At 32.2% G+C, this 22,979-nt stretch overlaps 1 protein-coding gene across 1 annotated transcript; it reads left to right on the top strand.

Annotated features, from left to right (window-relative positions):
- Positions 1-2,852: 2,852 nt before the first annotated feature.
- On the top strand, positions 2,853-20,822 carry LOC132744263 (tolloid-like protein 1; the record flags this gene model as incomplete). Its single annotated transcript, XM_060732919.1, is given in 11 exon segments — positions 2,853-3,058; positions 13,413-13,506; positions 14,288-14,386; positions 15,950-16,119; positions 16,796-16,899; positions 17,556-17,658; positions 18,861-19,061; positions 19,224-19,436; positions 20,032-20,184; positions 20,387-20,438; positions 20,710-20,822. Coding segments are annotated over 11 exon segments (1,417 nt in total), but the record flags the coding sequence as incomplete, so codon positions are not given.
- Positions 20,823-22,979: the final 2,157 nt, after the last annotated feature.

The following is a 22,979-nucleotide window of genomic DNA, read 5'->3' as shown; positions in this document are numbered from 1 at the left end:
CAGAATCCATAAAAATAGTCAAACAACAAAATTGAAAATATTGCAGGCTCGGTTTGATTGAGCCTGTTCATGGACGGTACTGGAAAGTGCAAGTTACCGTCCACAACCCCTGGCACCGGCTTAAGCAGAATTCAACATTTAACACGAAAATGGTGAAATTTGAATTTAGAAAAAAAGTAGATGTGTTCATACGGCGGTTATCATGGAAACACAAATGTCTCGAAAGTGGCCATTCAGAAATGGAATGTTATTCCATACATACATCTATCGAGCATGCAAAAAGCCTCACAATAGTTCATGTTCCATCTCAGTGGAAAACAGTTGTATCATTAGCACGCCGGTAGCAACCATATATTATCGTTCCAATAAAATACAATGATATACTAGATTACAAGTTGTACAAAGAACAAAACTTTTGCTCAATGAAAATCGACGTTGATGGTGAACGTGTTAATTGGCTGAATATAAAATGTATTCAAGTTAATACAGTATTGTTGTGAGCTATGGTTTTGATGTTAGTGAGTTCAAGGAAGTTAGGTTAATGCAGAAGAAGAACAGAAGCAAAGAATAGTCTCTTAAGGCTCCTCGAAAGGCTTATACAGAGAAGCTTCCAATATCTGCTGCAAAAAAGCTGATTTGATGTTACTTGTTGCCTCTGGGACAATTTTGAAGGAGTGCGAATCATACTATGGGTCATTGCCATGCAGCAAATCTATAAAAGACAAACTTCCAGTGCCTTCTGTTAGTGAGAGTGAAGAAGATGAGTGAAGGTCATGGAATAATTAATGACAAACATTCACAATTTGTGACATGAAACAGTAGTGTTTATTTACTTAACTATGATATGGATCACTAATTTCCTTAATTGCTGATGTCTGGGGTTTGTTTGACTTCAGTTCGGTTATATACCAGAGAACATTCAAAATAAATGAAAATTTGTAAACTAAAATTTTAGTGCGTATTTTCATAACTTTTTAGTTATCATTTTATTTCTGTAGAATTTAAATATCGGGCAGGTACATATTTCATATATCTATGAATGAAAATTGTCAATTTTGAGTACGCGTATTATTGTGCATGTGTGTTAATGACACTACGTTAGGTTCTTCAAAGTATAGCATAATTAATAAATTTGCAATAGTAACAATAACAGCATCATCTAATTTTTTTTCAGAGGAACAAGGCTATAACTGCACTTATAACCTTTTACCACAACTTATCTGGAACTTTTATTGCTTAACCTTCAGAAGTGAAAGAGCGTAAGTGCAGTTATAACCATTTACCTCCCAACCTTGTGTCTTGACAGGATCTAAGTACATTTATTACCTGTTACTTCTGTAAAATGATATTATTTTGATCTTAGAAATTTAAAACAAACTATAATTACAGTGTTTTATCAGCACCAAGCAAGGTAAACTTAACAAAATATGATCTAATGTAGTCAACAAATATGGGAGAATCAAAATTTTTATAAAAATATTCCGGAAATTAAAGTTGTATTAAAATATATGTTTTTTTGCGTTTTTCTCGAAATCTATAAAATGGCAGTTATTACCTTTAACCTTTGAACCCTCGATATGGCTCTTTCTTTTTTCCTCACTTGGAATATACGGTGAACAATTTCTTCTGTGCCAATTGGTTAGACGCATGCCTGCCATGTCAACTTCCTGCTTTTGGTCCCGTAGAGTCAAAGTCCCGTAGAGACACCGTTACTATATATAATTCAATTCAATTCAATATTTATTTGGCATAAATATATAGAATGTTCATCGCCAATACACAACTGTATGGCGGATATAATGTATAATTGAGAAAAGTATGTTGTTATAAAGTTACAGTTGTAGATAATACATACATTTAATAATTGATTAGTCAATAAATGACATTAGTCTTATATAATTCTTTGAAATTATTTTACAATATCTAGACTTGTTTATTTATGTATGTATTCGTTTATTGAATTCATTAAGTAGTTAGTTAGTTAATTAATTAATATTTATTTATTTATTTATTTACTTATTTAAATATTCAAGCACTTTAGCATGGCGTTTTCTTCGTGAAATCTTGTGCAATATACACAAAACGTTGGTTCTTTTTTGACAAACACTCCAACCTGGGAATAATGTTTGATATGAACCAATAGAAGTGTTTATTCAACTGTCGACCACTATATCGGTAAAGCAAACGTTAAAAAATTGTAAATTAATTTTATGGGGAATGGAAACTGTGTTTTCACGAAGGTAAACGATATTAAATACACTCTACATTATAATAGATAGTGAAATACACAAGCATTTTTGATAGTCTGGAAGTCTACGAAACTTAGAAACTTGTTAAATAGGGCTTTTTGATTATAAAATTTCAAATTTTGACAGATAAAATTAAATTTTTTCGTTTAGTTTGAATAGTTTGCTAACTGTTGTCTTTAACACTATTTATACATGTAGTAAATTGTGTGCAATATATAATTTGAACATAATTATATTTGTGTAAATAATAATGTGTGCATATTTGTGTATATATTTGTGTATTTGATTATTGCACACATTTTTGTACAACTGATTCTATATTATTTGTGCGAAAGAAGATAATGTAAAGCTTTCATCTAGAATAAAAAAATGAACTATATTTTACATAATCTAAACCCTTCCAACACTTTTAACTTTTCCAAGAATCTTTAATTCATAGAATCTAGTACTTTATAGAGAGACATGAATTGTTTATTAATACCACAGGCTTTCAGCTGTCTTAGTGAGCTCTTGAAACACTCGACCTAATAAAATCACATCCTGTTTTCCAAGTATTGGAGTAATTTGATTTCCAGGTATTCAAGTAATTTGAGATATATATACATTGTATGTACGAGAAACAAGTGAACATTTGGATTTGCTAGCCAGTGTGAAACCAGCGTCCGTTTTTATAAATGCGTTTTATAGAAACACGATGCATGGATTAAACTGTTTGATTTTCGCCATTTTGGTGAAGTTTAGCTTTTCTCACGTTATATTTCCAGATGTTCTTGAAAAGGCTATACAGAGTTTACGTTCTAAGAGGGACGGTAAGTTTGATTTTAAGTTCATAATAACTTGATAAGATGCACTTTGACAGGATTTTAATACCTTTTCACCTTCTGAATTTGTGTATCGGTAATGGTCTTTGATTAATAAAAACACGAACTAAAATGTAACAATACTTATACATGTACTTAGCAGAGTAAAGTAAGCGATCGACAGTATCACGGGGGAGGAACTGTTACACGCAGGATGAAGTTCTTACGATATATTACTTGTCCGGATTTCTCATGAAAACTGTTACGGAGTTCCTTGAAAACGTTACGGATTCGTCGGAAAACTTTTTATATACCGAGGATACACTCGTGACCTGTCCATTTGTGACTTTTTTCGTTGCCATACTTATTTACCTATTTTGCTAATATACTAGTAATGGAAAGTTGCAAACATAATGCCCCAGCTAACAAATTTATACCCTATTTGTCACGGAGTTCTTTTGGTAACTCTGAAGATGTCCTGGAATTCTTATGACAACTTTTATTATCGCCATTGTGTTTCTTGTGCTAAGTTACGACACATTTCAGCGTATTTTAGGAGTCAATTAGTCAAATTAGCGGTAGCGAATGTTATCATAAGAACTCTAAGGGCATCTTCAGAGTTATCACAAGAACTCTGTGACATTTAAAATCAAAACATTGAAAGCACTGCATTTTTGATTGTATTGACCAATGTATATGTCATTATATCGCTCTTGATCATTTGAAAGGTCAAATTTTCTGCCAGATTTGAGCGTTTGCTCCTTTTTTGTTTGAAAACTGTTTATTTCATATCATATTTAAACCGAAATAGTAGTATAGGCCCCTCTTTAGCCCCACGACTGCGCATGCGCGGCGGCCATTTTGGATTCTAGTTTTAAGAATGACATCATCGTTCTATTTTTAGAATATGATCATCCGTCTATTTTTAGAAATCTATTTTTAATCTACCGGAAGTATACGGAGCTGACTCGTATACCCGAACTAGGGCTTGAATCGTGGACATTGTAGGTCAGGTCCTCGGCCCTAGACGGAGAGATAATTACCATCATTACAGATAAAAGAAATGTTTGTAAATAGATACGTGCTTATTATTTTAATTTATAAATTTAAATAAAAACAAATAGTTTTTTAATATGTTCAAAATAAATAATATTTAATATTTGTAAAATATTACTTGTTTACTCTCCAACATCTAGTAAGGAAATGACTGTCATGGCGTAGCGTTCTTGTAGACTGCGCATGTGCTGATTTATTTTTAGTCGCGGTATTTCACATTCACTAGGAGCTATTTCACCAGCTTCACGCAGGTGTCAATGAAAGAAAAAGGCATTAAGTACAGTCGCCGCTCAGTCTTGATTCACAATACCTAGCGGAACTATGTTGAACAAAAACCCTTTATCCTTCGTTACTAAATATAGCTTTTCATTAATCAAAGTTCGGTCCGCTTATCACAAAAGATTAATAGAATTGACGGTCAATTATTTTTGTTTGAAAAGCAATTAAATTGCGTTCAAGCGTTATACGGCCATCCATCAATGTTAGAAAAAGTCATTAAATGGCATTGAGGCGTAAATGGTTTACCTGGTGCGTGTCCGACAAAGTAATCAAATTGCGTTCATTAAACAAATTGAAAGTTAAAAAGCCAGTACAACAGTTAAAAATTACATTTTTCATGGGTGGAAAGTTATAAGATTTTTTTTCTCAGCAAAACATGCATAAAATTTTAACATAAACATGCGTTTTTTCGTCTTTTGTGCAACATTTTACGATATACATTTTGATTTTTTTTCCATCAAATGATAGACCTGCCAGAATGCTTCGAAATAAACCCCAGGTTCTCGATTTGATTTTTAGCCGTTCTTGAGTTATGGCCCTTAAGCGGTTTTTAAACAATTTTTTTAAAGTCCATAAAACCCTAAGATTTATGTACTAATGGAAAGATCTCTGCGAGTAGATACAGAAAATTTATTATTATATGGATCTATCTCTTACCGTTTCTGAGATAGGAGAGTTTAAATATGGCAGATAAAATCACTCATGCGTATAAATACGTATAACTTTTTCGTAACTTGACATAACATAGGCATGTTGCATATCAAACGAAAGGTCTTGACAAATGCTACAAGCTCGTACTGTCAAACCGAGAGTGAAATCACTCATGCGTAAAAATCATTAAAATAACTAAAATAAGCTTACCCCAGTCTTTACTAACTATTTATAACAAGTTACGACATGTTTAATGAAATTCCATAAAACCCTTAGATGTATTTACCTTTTGAAAGATCTCTCAGAGTAGATTCAGGAAATGTATTATTATATGGATCTATCTCTTACCGTTTCTGAGATAGGAGAGTTTGAATTTGGCAGACAAAATCACTCATGCAGAAAAACGCGCATAGCATTTTCGTTTATGAACGAAATATAGTCGTGTTTGGTATCTAATTGAAAGTATTGGCGAGTATATCTTAGTCACGCGATCAGACCGGATGTTAAGTCACTCGTGCGTGAAATTCATTTTATTCTCCCCAACCAACAGACCGATCTTATCAATACCTGTATCGAACGAAAGGTATTACTCACTAGATTCAGAAAATGTATACTTTTGTATCGCTGACTCGGATAGGGCCCGAAAAATGAAGTTTAATCACTCAAGCGTAAAATGTGGATTTACGTACGCCTTCATTAGTCAATATAACCCGGTCATGTTTGGTATTGTACGAAATGTTTTAAGGCGCTCTTTATGAATACGGACTAAAACTAATGCATAAACGCTCTATTTCTATTAAACATTCTTCATTGAAAATAATGTACTTGAAAAATAAACTCAACTTAATGCGTAATGATGTTTACTCTTTGACATTCAATCACCAAATGACTGAAGTCACCACTGTGATACATTATACGCATGCGCTGATCTAAATTTAGAAATGACATTGTCCAATCTAACAGCAGTTTCTCTTTTCTTACGGACTGAATGTAACCAATCAGACAGAAGAATTATTTGACCAATGATTTTGGTCACGTGACTATTAATAACATAAATAGATAAATAACGTCATGCCAAAAATAGCAGCCAATCAGATTTTGATATGAGTGTGTAAAAAAAGAATATGTTTTTCTGCGTATATTTTATCACAGGAACAGGATCTGTCTTCTATTTATCTCTTGTTCCTCCACCACCACCGCCACCACCACCACCACAGTCGCCGCCACCACCACCGCCACCGACGCCGCCGCCGCCACCACCGCAGCCACCACCTACACCACCACCTTCACACCACCACCACCACCTTCACACCACCACCTTCACACCGGCAATTCAAGTGAAACCATGTAGAAACTAAGGACATGTAATTAGACTTTAAAAAGTTTATAAATTTTAAGAGTACACTACTGACTGAAGCAGAAGCTGGAAGTAGTTAACATTATCCTCTACTAAACAATAACTTTGCATTATTCTTTTTATCTACTTATAAGGCATATGGAAAGCATGCTCAATCTAGGGATGGCATGTGAAAAGCATGCTCATTTTAGGGGATTATAATATAATTATTACCAAACTGATATTCAAGTTATTATTTTCCCATGTACATATAGCCTGGATAGTTTTCAAAAACATGGTCAGATATTTTTTCAAGTAATATGCATATAATCAGTGTTTCATCAGGATAAAGTATCAGTGATGGTGAATTCATGACAAAACAATGTCACAATTTCTTCCAGAGTGATTTATGAAATTCTTATAAAACAATAAGTCAGGTATGATCAGTGTAAATGATTTATTAAAATTGTTAATTAAGAAGAAAGGTCAAAATTGCAAAACAAAAAATAATATGGTAAAAAGTTAAAAGGGATTTTAAAAATCTGAAAGTGAACATTTATGCATTTTGAATAATTCAAAACAATAAATAATTTATAAGAATTTTAAATGATGGCTTGGTTTTTTACAAGCCCCCCCCCCCCATCCCCCCCAAAAAAAACACTGTCATTTAAATCATACAAATATCATCATGCAGAAACAACTTGAAAAATTGCTTAAAAAACAGTAACCGACGTGGAAGGGTAACTTTCGACTATTTTACTATTTTCTGAAAGCCAACAAATAAACAGTTTTAACAGTCTTTTAAAAAGAAAATTATAGATAAAAAAAATAGGTTTTTCTTTTTTTAAAAATTAATTTGCCTCTCTAGGCCACACTTGCTGTTTTGTCCAAGTATGAATTCTTTCCATAAATAAACACCAAAGTTAAGAAAATATAATTAAAGCTCAATCAATTGTCAGTCAATGTCATTTAATGGTCAATGACATATCTGAAATATTCTTTAATATTTTTTTGGTCACAAGTGGTGTTTTGTCCACATTCATACATAAATAACAAAGTTAGGACAACTTAGCCACAATTCAATTCTTTGCACTTGGCGGTCAAGGTCATTTAGAGCCCAAGGCCAGTTCAATTTTTTAGATAGTCTTGTCCAAAAGGTTATTTAGTGCAAGTATGAAAATAATACATTGATCAATTGCAAGTAACATTCATTTATAGCCAATATCAGTGTTAACAAAATAATTTGGACTTCAAGGTCAAGGTCATACATGAATCAAGGTCAATTTGAGGTTGATAAACATGAATGTCCTGAATTGAAAGGTGTGTCTAAATAAGAAATTTATCCCTTTACAAATTAGAAAGTTATAGCCAGTTGAAAAAAAAACAAGAAAATTTCATTAATTTGACCTTGACAGTAAAAGTCAATTTAAGGACTATACAGTTTACTATAGCAAAGATCAGTGAATATTCAATAATTTAACTTTCAAGGTCAAGGTCATTAAATAGCCAATGTAAATTTCCGTATGATATACATATAGCCTGTTACAGCAAAAAAATGAAATTTTTAATAATTTGTCCTTCCATGGCAAGATCATTTATGAGTGAAGTTCAAGGTCTGTCGGGATTACTTGAAGTTCTACCATAAAACATATTTTTTTTCAAATTTGAAGACAATGCATTCAAAATAAAAAAAATGTTTGAGCCAGTCATAGCAAAAAAACACACCAAAAAATACAAAAAATCGAAGAAGCAAAATTAGACGTTTGACCTTGAAGATAAAGGTCATTTATGAATGAAGGTCAAGGTTAGTCTGGTCTACTTGCACGTCTTTTCCCAAGGGTTGTTGTGGCAACGCTAACATGACTGTAACAATACCTCTTTTTAACGAAAAAGTTAAGCTAAAAAGGGGGATAACTGCATCAAAAATAATATATTGCAACCGAATTTGAACTAAATCTGTTTTGGTTTTAGTGATTAACCTGTCCGTGCTCTGTCATGTGCCCTGTCCTGTTTTTTGGGGGTTCCGCCTGGGCTTCTTGCCACTGGGTCGTATGGGGGTTCCGTTCACTGAACGCCGCCTTTCCTTGTTGATCCTGTTTATTATATTTGATACTATCATGGCAAATATAAACACACTTCGTTTTCTTCAAAAGTTGTCCTGCAGAAGTCATTTATCTACAGACAGAAAAAAGTGTTAAAAGCCATATCTTATTTCATGCATTTAAATAAAAAATGACATTACTTTTAGATTATTTCACAATGAAATTAAGTATATTGTTTTAGTAGCCAGACTATAATTAAATACCGGTGAAGAGCCCATATTATTAACAAACAGAAATATCATGGGAAATACACGTATTTTAATTATTATTTGTCAGTTAAAGATCATGTATGTTGTTATTAAGTATGTAACAACAATTAAGTGAAATTTTATATACAATAATTCTTTTAAAACAATTTTCAAACGTCAAAGAATATGTTAAATAGATACTGCAAATGTTCAATCTTATTATTTGTAATCAATAAAATCTATGCATTCATTTCTTTTTGAAATATTTGACTTAGACTTTAATGAAAATAAATTTCTAATTATCTTCCTGTATGAAGTGCTAATTCGGTAATATCTTTATAAATAATGCTTTTTGTGACTTACAATATGGATATGTCTTCATTTGAACATCATATATTATGATATAAAACATAAAAAATACTTTCTGTCACATAGTAAAAAAGCAACCTCATTTTACCACCTTTGTGGCAAAGTTATAAATTGCATATGTATTGCCATCCAAAAAAATATTGAATCTGATGTCCACTCTGTGAAATATATTTGGATCTTACAAACAAAGCAAACATATAAATATATATTCTAAATTTCTTTGGCAAACGAAAAGTATATATTTAAGTTAAATAGTTTATTAACAAGCAAAACTGTAAAACAGTCATCATTTCAAAGACTGATAAGTTGTCCATTGCATTTTATAATCCGAAATTAACACTATTAGGAAATTATGGAAAACAAAACTATACACGCCTATGTATAGTTTATAATTTAAAGTTGAAATATCATGACTAAAATTGTTGATATTCTGGGAATTTGCGCTTTGTCAACTTCTGAAGGGATTGCAGTTCAATTCGTCTTATTTCCTATAACTAAAGCTGAAGTCGGAAAATAAAGTTTTGCAATTAATTAATTGTTTATATGGCACTGAATATACATGTACATTAAGCATAATAAAAGACAATGTGATCCATATACTTAACAATTTACCAGTAAAATCTAAGACATATTTCTACTATATTTTTTATCATATTTAGGTATCTTTGCATGAATTATTAAAGTTTATGCCATTTTGTAAAATGCAATTTCTTGCAACAAGAAATAAAAAGTAATATATACTCTGATATTCATACTTAAACTTTACAAATGCTACTGAAAACCATACAAGGGTATTGTCAATTATTTATAATCAAATGATAGGACAAATATTGTTTTCCTTAAAAGCTGATGTAATGAAATAAAAAGAATTTGTAACAGAGTGAATAACGTCCCCGCCTATGGGAAGTTTAACATGAAGCACAAAATTGTGCTATTTCAAAAAATTGAAGTATGGATCTGGACTCAGTGCCAAATTTTGACCAATGCTAGATCTGCACATGCAAGTAACAATAAGTTCATTAAAGATATAAAATTAAATAACTCCCGTGTTTGTGTCAACAGAAATACCTTTGTATACTTGTTTTCACTTTTTCAAAGCCAGTAAATGTAAAAAATACAGAATCAATACAGGATATGGTCTATTTCATGTCCAGCCATCAATCAAGGTATTTGGGTTATTCACCAATGAAATTTTTTTTGCATGGGCCCGACTTGGCATCATAACAAACCATTTAAGGCTTTGACTTTCAAGTTTGACCTTGACCTTTCAGGTAGGGGTCTAGGTGTTGCGCATGATATTTCGTCTTATTATTGTTAACAATTGTGCCAAGTTATTTCAAAATCCCTTGATTGATGAAAAAAGAAAGAAAATATACCCTAGAACAGACTCTGTTAAGCTTTAACACTCAAGTGTGACCATGACATTGAAGGTAGGAGTCTGGCTGTCTGGCTGCTTATCACACATGACCTCATTATAGTGAAAATTTGTGCAAGTAATATCTAAATCCCTTGAACAATAGAAATTATGGACTGCCATATGTTAAACTTTGACCTCTAAGTGTGGCATTGACCTTGAGATAAGGGTCCTGGTATTGTGCATGACACGTCATCTTATTATTGTCAATATATGTGCCAAGTAATTTAAAAATCCCTTAATAGATGGTAAAGTTATGGACCGGACATTTTAAAAATAATATAGAATAGACGATGTTGACATTTTATCACAAAGTGTGACCTTGATCTTGAAGGTAGGTGTATTGGTGTTGCATATAACACATCACATTCTTATTGTAAACCTTTGTGCCAGTCAGACTGTGACATTGACTTTGGGAGGCAAGCGACTGGTTGTTGCGCATGACACATCGTCTTGTTATTGTGAACATTTGTGCCAATTTTTTCAAAATTCCTTGATCTATGATGGACGGACAGACAGGCAGAAAGGCGGACGGACATACGGAGTCTATTTATATATCATCCTTTTTCAAAAAGGCTGGGACAATGAAATCTCACTTCTAACTTCAAGGAGAACCATAGTGTAATCTGCTGTCAGGAAATAATTATCATTGCTTTTATTTGTATCTCATTGTCTCTTTAGATGGATAAAAAATGAATCTTAGTTAAAGATTCTTAGTGGACTACTAGTACTTTACCTCAATTGGTATTCTGTATGTTGAAGTTTCATTTGTGTATACAGAAATGATTCATTTACATAGAAAGCTTCACTTACGTACTTTAGCAAGCTTCATACTGGCAAGGTGCATTTATATGTGCAAGGTGTACTAAAAGAATTGAAGAGCATAATAAATTCAAATTCAAGAAACTAAAAACCGGGCATAATCTGTTATTGATTCTGGAAAAATGATGAAAATCGTAACTTCCGAATACATGCACACTATAAGCAAACATTTATTTTTTTAGAGTAACATGTTTACAATATTTCTTTTTGTATTATCCATAATCCTACACTGAATAAATCTATTATGGTAATTAAAATTTTAATAAATTATGAAAGTTTTTAAATACCTTGTCATGATTTTGAATGAGTAAAGGTCCACAATTATATCAGTTCAGCATTAGAATTTAAAACACAGATGTACAACAAGTAATACAAGCAATTATCATAGTATTGCAAGCAATCCATAAGTCCCCTACCAGTTAGAACCCCATCAACATTCTGAAGGGCCATTCACTAATGTTTCAATTTTTCTCTATTTTAAGTAAATTTGTTGGAAAAGTTCTTTAAAAGTGATCACAGGAAACAGTTTTTATGAACAGACAGACAGACGGACTGAAGGACACTCTAAAGTTAGTATTTGAAACATCCCTGTTACCAAAATATAACATTTTGAAAGCAAAATTCTTATACAGGAGATAACTCTTGAATTAAAGATGCAATTTCATAAAAAAATTTCAGCTCTTTTTGACTAATCACAAATATTGTTATATTTGCCATGTTTTAAGCCTATTTGTTGCCAAGGCAACTGATATTTTTTCAAAATAGAAAGAACAGATAAGACATGCATAATCTCAAGACTACCATCTACCCATATGTCAAGTTACATAAAAATATTTCCAGTACATTTTGAGTTATCACTGGATTCAGTTTATGTGTAAAATTTGCCTTTATTTTCAGTCTATGTGTTGCCATAGCAACCAGAATTTTCAACATAGGAAGAAAAGAAAAAGACGTGCATAATCTCAAGACTGCCATCTACCCATATGTCAAGTTTCATAAAAATATTTCCAGTACTTTTTGCTTTATCACTGGATCCAGTTTATGTGTAAAATTTGCCATATTTCCAGCCTATTTGTTGCCATAGCAACCAGAATTTTCAACATAGGAAGAAAAGAAAAAGACGTGCATAATTTCAAGACTGCCATCTATCCATATACAAAGTTTCATAAAAATATTTTCAGTACTTTTCAAGTTTTCGCAGGATCCAGTTTTGTGGACGGACGGACTGACGGACTGACAGACGGACGGACGGACAGACGGACGGAGGGTTAACCTGAAGTCCCCTCCGGTAAACCGGTAGGGGACTAAAAAAGTTTGATGACTCTCATGAATAATGAAGGATCAGTAATTGATAAGTCAGTAATTACACAAGATTGCATACTTCAGAACGTCATTATAAGGAAAGACCTTACTGTACATGGTGCAATTAACAACATACCTTAATTTATTATTGAAATAATGACAAACCTGTATGATTTTTTTTATCTGCGAAAGAAACCTCTGTCTTACAGATATTTGCAAAGAATATGTAATTTGAATCATCTCTTTTCATCATTATTATGAAGACTTCATAACTGTGTGTTACACAATCGACCCAAAAATCGGGTATAAATTTATTAGCCTGGGCTTTACTTTTGCAACTTTCCATTATAATTAGGTAATGAAGTATGGCAAAGAAGAAGATTACAAATGAAAAAGTCAATTTAAACGAATCGGCAAGTTATTTGGAAATTTTCCTCAAAACTTCCAGATTTTAAACAAGAGGCGATGAAAAGTTTTTTCTTACACATAATACAATAATACAATATGTAAGACAAGCTTATTATCATCAAAGTTAAATGTAGCACGTCAAACTCCACATTTAAAGTTAAAAATTACCAATTTCTACGCGTGTTTCTTCAGTATACGTACAATAACGTTTTCCGACGAAATCCGTAACGTTTTCCAGGAATTCCGTGACAGTTATCATTAGAACTTCTGACAAGTGATCATAAGAACTTCAACCTTCGTGTAACAGTTCTCCTCCATGAGTATAAAAGTCGGGATATCGCAGGCTAGTCTCCTACTAAGTAACTCCTACTATCTTGTGAATTAAGCCTCTAATTACTTAATCTATGCATATTCCATAAATTGCATTGTTTTACAGCATCATGTGGTGAAGAAATTGATTTAGAACTAACGGGCGGCGTAGCTGAAATTCAGCTCCGGACGGAATTATTCAACGATACAGAATTCTACAGGTATTTCGTGCTAAAATTCAAAGTAATTGTTATAAGACAGATAAGAACTGCACCAGTACATGAAAATTTGTTCCTACGTGACTTAAGTATACCAAGTAAAAACAAAAAACACACACAATAAATGAAGCTTACTCTTATTTTACACGATATATAGTCTGGTTATACGCTGTAAATATGTTACGCACCAAAACAACCAGTCTTGTTATTTCACAGATGGTTAAGTAAACAATCTCAGAAAACTTAGATTTCAGTGTATACCCACTGCTTTTTCTTTTGTCTTGTCCATATCTAATTCAGTAATGTGACAATTAATCAATCATGTCAATATAAATTAACTTTGTAACTTTCCAAAGTGAGAAAGATCGATTTTGTTTTCTCAGCCATCACTTATATAACAGTTCTAAGAAAGGTAAAAAAATATTCAAGTAACAATTTACATGTTATGTAAATATTATTAACTGATTTTGCAGTATTTATCACCGTACTTCTATTACATGATAAACGCAGTAAGGGCTCGTTCTGCATATTCTTTTACCTATTTAGGCCATTTACGTGGATTGTTAATAGAATTTCTAATGTGTTTATTACTTTCTTTATTCACTACACACATTTTACATTTAAATACATTTTAGAAAGAGATCATGAAAGTTTGCATGAATCTGGGGGCATGCTGCCTTTAATTAAGACTACATCTTTAATACTTTTAAGAAGTTAAAAAACGACCTGGTTAACAGATTTCCACATGTATGTTCGACCAAATTCTGATCTTTTTTCTATTCAGAGTACATGAAGACTGTACATGGACGGTAAAGACAGCTGAAGATCATTTCATGATCTTAAAATCCGACTACTTCAGCGTCGAAGAGAGCGAGAACTGTATGTAAGTAACCAATATTTTTCTAAAATGCATATTATAACCTATATGAAGCTAGTAAAATAGAATCACTATTGGAATCAATATGCTGTCTCAGAACTTCAGTTATGCAAAATTTATCTTACTGAAGTTTTTAGACAGCATTATGACTCCTAGTGCTCATCAGACGTCGACCATGGGACATTCAATGGGACACTATTGTGCTATTGTGTCATTCCATGAAAAACGGCATTGGTTCCCAAGCAAAATTGCATGTGCCCTGAACGCGAAAACAATGGATAGAACTTTTGAGATGGAACTTCAGGTCACCAAGCCTTCTTATCACAAAAAGCAGACCAAAGGCAAAGGCAGAAAGCGATTTCATCTCCCCCTGTTAAGCCAACCATCAACCAGGCGCTTATACAGGCCCTCTTAGAGGAGTGGGTTCAAATCCCACAAAAAGCCATACACGGGCCTATAAATCAGTGGCATAATGAGACAGTGTCGCAAATGGACGCATCACTCGATTTGGACATGTTTCCACTTTTAGCTCATTTTCAAAAGCATTCCATTTGTATCACCCATGCACAAAAAACATAACAAAAACAAAACAAAGAAATTGAATCGATGCAACACTAAACATACCACAGACACGTTGAAGTCATGCTCAGGAATCTTCAAACATCCCTGACATCTTCTACACAACACAAACCATATTGATATATATTATGATCTACTGTTCCCAACCTTTATAAAAAGAAATTTAAATAAATAAAAAAAAAAGGGAAATGCAACGGTTTTCATGGAATATTGAATGTGACACACTTGTCATGCAATGAAATTCTGCATCTGATACTCAAAATAAAAGTCACGTGGGAGAACCGCTTTAATAAAATGTTTGCATGTAAAAGCCAATGTGTTTCGTATGTTTATGTATGAAAATCTGCATCGTCACGTAAAACCCAGCTTTGTTTTCACAATACCGGTAATTCACTACAAATTCATAGAAATAAACTTCTAATTGAAAAATATACAAAACAAACGACATTATTTCATATAAGCACATTTCACTTTTAACATATACCAAGGGTTATCAAATCATCAGGGGTGGGACTAATTACTTACTAAAGTTATTAATTAAATTATTTTTTTACCTTTTTGTCATAGTTTCTTAAAATCCATCAAAGCTACTTGCTTTAAACTTGTTGATTATAAAAAATGTGTCGCCATGTCAAACTGACAGATAATTCTAAACTTATCTTTTGCAAAATAATGAATGTAATTCAAAAGTGTATGAATTTGTACATAAAATTTCTTGTTAATCCTTTGTAATATTTATCTCTCAAAAACTACCAAAGATAATTATTTAAAATTTGGCTTATGTGAGGTAATCATGAAAAATTTCGCATTAAATTAATGTTTCAGAAATCGTCTGCAGTGGTAAAACGTTTAGTTATTTATATGGATTGCTGAAAATAGAATTACAAGGCATATAATGCTTTCTGAATGACGTATGGAGGTAGACTTTATGCTTTATCCGTGCTTGTTTTTAATCACATTTATTAATATTGTAATTATTATATTTGGTAGCTGGGACTATGTTGAGATTACAGAAAAGGGCGTTGATGGGACAACAAGCAAATACTGTGGTTGGGACCCATTAACATATATCACATTTGGGAGCGAAATTCAACTACAGTTCAAGTCGGATGAGTCATATGAAGACAAGGGTTTCAAATTCATCATCGAGTCGAGTAAAAGTAATTGTTTACCACTTATAAAATGATATCAATGGACTTCCAGCGTTAATCTCATCAATTAAGCATTGTTCAGAGTCAGAAAAAATCTATATTAAATCCACTTTGTACACTGGGAAATTCTGTTGCAATACAAATAATGTTGATTTCCAGTGTTTTCTCTGTTTAATGTGCATTTTCATTCACAATTTATAGTCTCATTTATGTTGTTGATTACAATACTGATTCTATTGGATTTTTTACAGAGATCAAAAACATATATTGGACTTTATAAGCGTCTTATCCAATATAAGCTTTAGATCTGTTTATTCTTCCAGCAGAATTCAATATTGTACTCAACAATGTATAATAACCTCAACTTATTACTACATTGTATTTATATAAGTCAATGAAACCTGAGAACAATTTATATACACTCAAGTCGAATGTAGCAGACTCATTACTTTTTATGTCTGCTCTACTTTAAAGTAAAACACCAACAAAAAATCCTATTTTATATTTTTTGAATACTTTAAAATTGTTGTCACAATACCTTGACATATAAAATGGAGACAAACCCGCTTGGCATTATGGCAATATTATGGTATAGACCCTATACTATTAATTAAAATAAACAGAGCAAGGTAATAGGGATGAAATAATCAATCTCTTTTGTAAAAAATGATAAAACCTATTGTAGGAGGTGGGGATGACTCTAAGTGCATTGGCAGTATATTGGGTGGTGAAGATTCAAGAATAATGAATAAAGAGGATTTAGGAGAGGATTGTTTTTACAGAATACAGGTAATAACATGGCAACATTCCAGCTTTTTAAGGTGGAGAAACGCTCAAGTGCTCAAGTGAATTATTTCAGACATGTTATGTTCCATTAGCTAGCTTCTAGATCAAATCATAGAATTCAGTCCCTGGCAGGATTCGAACCCAAAGCGGTTAGAGGCATGTGGTTTTAAATCAAAAGACCTAAACCACTTCGCCACGGACGCCTATTAATTGATTGAATGCAATCGTTTGACGTAATGTTAATCGAGCTCATTGCATATTATCAATTAATTTATATCAAGATAAGCATATGTCAATCGAAGACTAGACAATAACGTAAAACTCTAGAGGCAATCATTCTTTGTGGGAATGTTTCTACTGTGTAATCTAACAAGGGCTTGAAAATGCTCAACATTAGGTAAAAAGTGGACCAAATCATAGAAAATCTTGTTACCACAGTTTTGATTTGATGTTCAGTAGACTTTTTTTTCAAAATGAGTTTTGGAAAATTACGTCATCGCTAAGTCAATATATTGTTTTCGTTTGAATTACTTGTCCATGTAACTTCGTTTATCATTGTAAAGTACGCAGAGTTTATCAATTTTCCTTTCATGTTAGAATGGAAATAGGTATAAAATAGTATAATTATAGTTTAAAGCGTATTACACATGATTTTTCAGGCACCCGGGGACAAAGTTATAACTTTGGAACTAAGAATGCTAGACTTTGGCTCGGCTAGTTGTGAGGAGGAAAGTATAATCATTTATGAAGGTCACAGTACACGTAAGTATTTGAATGCATTTAAACGACTAACTGTGGTTATATTAAGCACAAACCCACATTTAACGTTTATTTACTGTCTATTACTAGCTATTTTACTGTTTAATTTTTTTTATTCATATCCAACTAATTCTGATTATGATTATACTTGCATCTATGTATGTTCATTAAAAAGCACCGCATATAAATGCGGCACCTTAACCTTTGCATGTTTACTGTTTGAAGTAGACTTGTTACAACACGCAAAATAGTATAAGGACCATCATTTTTTTTATTTTTTACGGATTTGGTTTACACAGAATTTAATTTAGTTCGATTGTGTATGAAGCTATAGACTTATAGACATACTTTCGAACCTGTTCCTGGAACCTAACAGTTTTGATCAATAATGGTCAAGTTTCTTGCTCAAGGAAACAACGACTTGCCCCTGACGGGGTTTGAACCCATTCGGCTAGCGGTCATTAGATTACTAGTTCGACGCGTTAACCACTCATATTTGTCAAACTGACTTTTTGAAAAGTAACACACAGTTCATTTCTGCTGAATATGCAAAACAGGCAGAAATGCATCATAACATCATCCTAAATACATAGTCAATCAAATAGTTTTATTAAAAAGATGGTTGTGGTAGCAAAGAAAATAATGAAGAAAAGTAGAGCTAGAAGAATCGACTAATATTTGCCATTTGCAGAGCATAGGGTCACCCTCATCAAGGTGCGGTTATTCGCCTGCCCAGTTATAAAAGGAAATAAAGGTTAAAACATATTCTACCTACAGATGAGAAATATAAATCATTATCGACAACACAACATCAAGAACTAGCTGTAAATTTAATCTAAGTTATCAAATAAATCAGAGTTAATGTTTGAATTATATCAATTACTTGTCTAATTTGAATTAATGCCATGGATATGTTTTCATTATACTTAAATGCAAAGGTTATAATTCCTATATTAGCATACGCTAAATGAACGACCAAATGGTATAATACAATGTCAAAAATATCTCAATGCTATAAGAACTACTGCCATAATATACTTTAAAAGAATGTCCATGGGTTTGTATCATAATTATTAATGGTCTGTAGTAAGTTATAGTTTCAACCAAGTCATTTGTATGTTTCGACGTGGGATATAAATTCAACCAATTTGCTTGTTCATATTCATTAATAACAATATTTTGAGAATATATTAATTACTTTTCAGAAGGAACACCCCTCGGTACAATATGTAGTGACACTGTTCCGGGAAATCTGCCTTATCATGCAAGTTCAATGTTTATTGAGTATAGAAATCCTCTTCAACAAGAAGGTGAACGTTTTACAATTGATTATATGTTTGTCGAGGACAACTTTACTCCAGCACCTGTACCATCAACAACCCCATCTCCAGTTGGTGGAAATAATGGTAATGCTTACTATTGTTATAGAATTTAGAAAAAATAAAAATGAACATTTGTAATTAGTGAAATTTGCACCATATTCAAATTAACAGATTCTTTTTCGGTATAACAAAACATCAAATGCAATGTTTTTTAATAAGATTTTCATTATATTGCTTCGCTTTCAGACTGTAGTCGAATGTACAAAGGAATCGATACATACAGCGGCATTTTGGTTTACACCGCACCTGAATACGAAAACAACAAAGATTGTATAGTTGTTGTACGTAATGATCAATTACCATATCACGTGGTACAGGTAGAATTCGACTACTTCGACATTGAAGAATCGGACAACTGTATCTTTGATTCCTTGAGAGTTTTATCTGGAGAAAGAAATGGTATTTAAATTGTAGTTTCAAGTTTTATTATTAAGCTAATAACTATAAATCAAAGAAAACATGACAAGAATACATGTAAAATTAGCAGTGCCTAATTGATACTCTTTAAAATTAATTGAACAGAAGCATAGTTTGTATTGATACTTATACTAACACCATCGGATATTTCCTTTATATAAACTAAAAAGGTCGGACGCGTGATATATTTCACAGCAGATACACTAGCCGTTCTTATTTTCTCCCTTCCATATTTGCAAACTCACACTTTGACAATGTGATATGTTTGAAAAATCTGATAAATAGATAAATAAGAAACAATTTTTTGTTGAATTTAGCCCTGAAACTATCCGAACACCAATATCCTTAATTCAGTCATTAGTGCTGTACAGACGTTTGAAGTGTTGTTAATGAGATGTCTCAATGCAAGCGCCAAACAGCGCGTGCAAAAACCGTAAAAAATAACGTTATTTCAGTATTGCAAAACAAACAGTTAAATATCACTTTAATTTCACTAAAAATACGAATCTATTTCCTACGTATAAGCCACCTTCGACGGAATTATTTTGATGACCCGATTCTATCATTAATTCTACAGACTCAGCTTTGCTTGGTGGACCATACTGCGGTGAAAGTCTACATGGGCGAACTTTTCTCACTCGCGGTAACTCTCTTCGCCTTGAATTCAAAACAGACGTTTCATTTGCCCTAAAAGGATTTCAAGCAAAAATTTCATTCGTACCAAATACAGGTAACACAATTTGTTGCAATATCTAGCTGTTATTTAATTAACTACTTACCTGTTCTATTTTTACAAACTGCTAAGAATATCTTCTGTAAATATATTTATGTCTTTTTGAACATAATTGATTTGTATTATTTTCATAGTTATCTTTATGTAATGTTTTATCTGTGGAAATTTAGTACTTTAGTGTGCTTTACTATAATTACAGAATGCATATGTAATGGAAATAAGATGTGCATTCGCCAGGACTTTGAGAAAAAGTTAGTTTGGCTTATTTCAATTTTAATAAGTTGATATAGTTTATGGAATGACTAGGATAATAGAAAACTAGAAACATTGCTGCTTTTCATTAAATCCGAACTTTACGGTAGCAAATAATATTTATAAACATACCAAATACAATATACTCGTATATTAAAAAGAAATTCAGAAATCCTTGACCAGATTTTTAAATAATGTTGTAAATCCACGATACCTTGCCCAAGATACTCGATCTTTGTGTGTTTAAATGTAAATTTTATACATTTTAAGATGTATTCGCGGACAGAAGTGTGAGGCAAATAGCTGTCAAAATGGTGGAACGTGCATAAAAACGGGTTCTGAAGCGACATGTTACTGCCCTAAACGTTTCCAAGGAGAAGATTGTTCTCAAAGCGATGTAAGAATATCTTGTTCAATCTTTTAATGTTTTTGTTTAAGAAAAAGCAACTTTGATCCGATTAATTCGTATTTGTATGTAATGTAAATGTAATGAAGATTGTTCACAAAGCGACGTAGGAATATCTGGTTTAATCTTTTAATGTTTTTGTTAAAAAAAGCAACTTCGATTCGATTACTTCGTATTTGTATGCAATGTTAATGTAATGAAGATTGTTCATACATGTGTTCGTCTTACTTGCGTTTGGCAGGTTCTATAGATATTTGAAGCACCGCCATTTGTATTACTGGGCAGTCCGTTTACATTCTATATGTCATTTCTTAAGCCATGAATACTTGAACTGTGCTACTTAAGATATTAGTCTATGCTTTATAAATGTATTTATTTTACTTTTATTTTTGTCTTCATTCAAATTTACATAAATGGGTTACTTCGCATATAAAGCTCCTCTTTTAATATCTTAATGACAACGTAATATATCTAGCCTAACTTCGTTTTGGTCTGTCAATTAAACATTTGATTGTGAAAAATGATACGTACAAGTAATACCTGTAAGATTTGGAAAATATATCAAAAAGAGATTTTATTCTTTGTTTTTACTTAGATCGATTTGTGAAATTAAAGCTTTCATGACAATTAATTTCATGAATTTCAATGCCATTCTATTTTTTTACTCATTATTTGCCAGGGAGAAAAGTCTTACCATATACGCTTTACCAAAGTACCCGTAGACCGAACGATAAAGAGAGGTGAAGGTCGCCTAGAAGAATGTATAGTTGAGGCTCCAAATGGAGAGCAGGTAGAATATAATTGGTAAGAATAGTATACTGTTAAACGAAAACAAAAGAATGTGCATTTATACCGTAAACATTTTACAGACAACCGAGAAGGTCCCTTTCTATAGCACTTCTCGTTCCCTTTCAATTTTTATATACTCGTACAGAAATATACGATTACATGATGATAGTTTGAATTTCTGAAAAAAGGAGAACTTTTATATTTTTAAAGCTCGATTATCGTTTAATGCTTTGTTAACTGTACTGTTATTTAATTTGTACTGTATGCGAATTTAATTTATAAAGTTATGCATTTATCAATGAATTTACCCTGATAAACTGAAAGAGCGCGCCACAAAATAGAAAGATAAATTTAACTACTGACGTTGGCTTTACAAACTGACGTTGGCTTTACAAACTTTGCATTTTTTTCATTGATATAATTAAATGAAATGGTGGTTTAATATAAGATAATGCTTGTTTTTGATTATAGTCTTTAAACTTTCAAGTATTAGCATTTCCAAAATGCTAGGGATCGCCGTTCAGCCATAAATATAGAAATTATATAATTTCTTGTCTAATACCTAATTGCATGTCGTCAACACATAAAGCCAACAAAAATACTCGATCTGTTGAAACGGACTATATAACTGACATGCTATATATCATAGATATGATGCAATAAAAAATCTCATAGTAATAAACTCGCCCAGAAGAAGAAAAAAAAATATTATGTTATTTTCTTTAAGTGCCAGTTTTGGATGAAAACAAAATTTACCCTTATCTAGACTAGACATTCTCCAATCAGAAATGACATGTAGCAAAATATATTGCAATTTGCTGGTTTATCCTGCAAGAGCCTACAGACTGGTAATGAATTTGTACATTGATAATGATACGAATAGGCAACCCGACAAACATGGCGGTTGGGCGCATGTACGTATCCCTTGTTGAAGTTTTTTGACGTCAATTTTGTTATCATGTGATATTAAATTATTCGCTTTGATTGGCTTAAGGCAGGCGGTGAACTCCCGTTAATTTTAGGCGATAATAAACGATGATTATTACATAAAATGCAAGTTCTAACACGCTTCATACTATTTATCTATCTTACAAATAGGGCGATCAAGTGCATTATATTACACGAAATATGCACAGCATAATAACGAATGCTTAATCGTCATATATGACGTCAGTAAAACCAGAATGTCAGCAAAATTTCTTTTACGCTCAATGTATATCAATAGTCCATACTTTTATAAATTTTCTTTTTTATGAGCATGTTAGACTGGAAGTAGATTACATTTTCTTGCATTATAGGAACATATTGCCCTGTTATCGGTATAATGCTTCGTGATTATATTCCT

This window comes from Ruditapes philippinarum, unplaced genomic scaffold, assembly GCF_026571515.1.
Source record: "Ruditapes philippinarum isolate M1 unplaced genomic scaffold, ASM2657151v2 ctg9457_1_1_1_1, whole genome shotgun sequence".
Classification (NCBI taxonomy): domain Eukaryota; kingdom Metazoa; phylum Mollusca; class Bivalvia; order Venerida; family Veneridae; genus Ruditapes; species Ruditapes philippinarum.
Note: the sequence above shows the minus strand (reverse complement) of the source record. Positions and strands in the feature narration are given on the sequence as shown.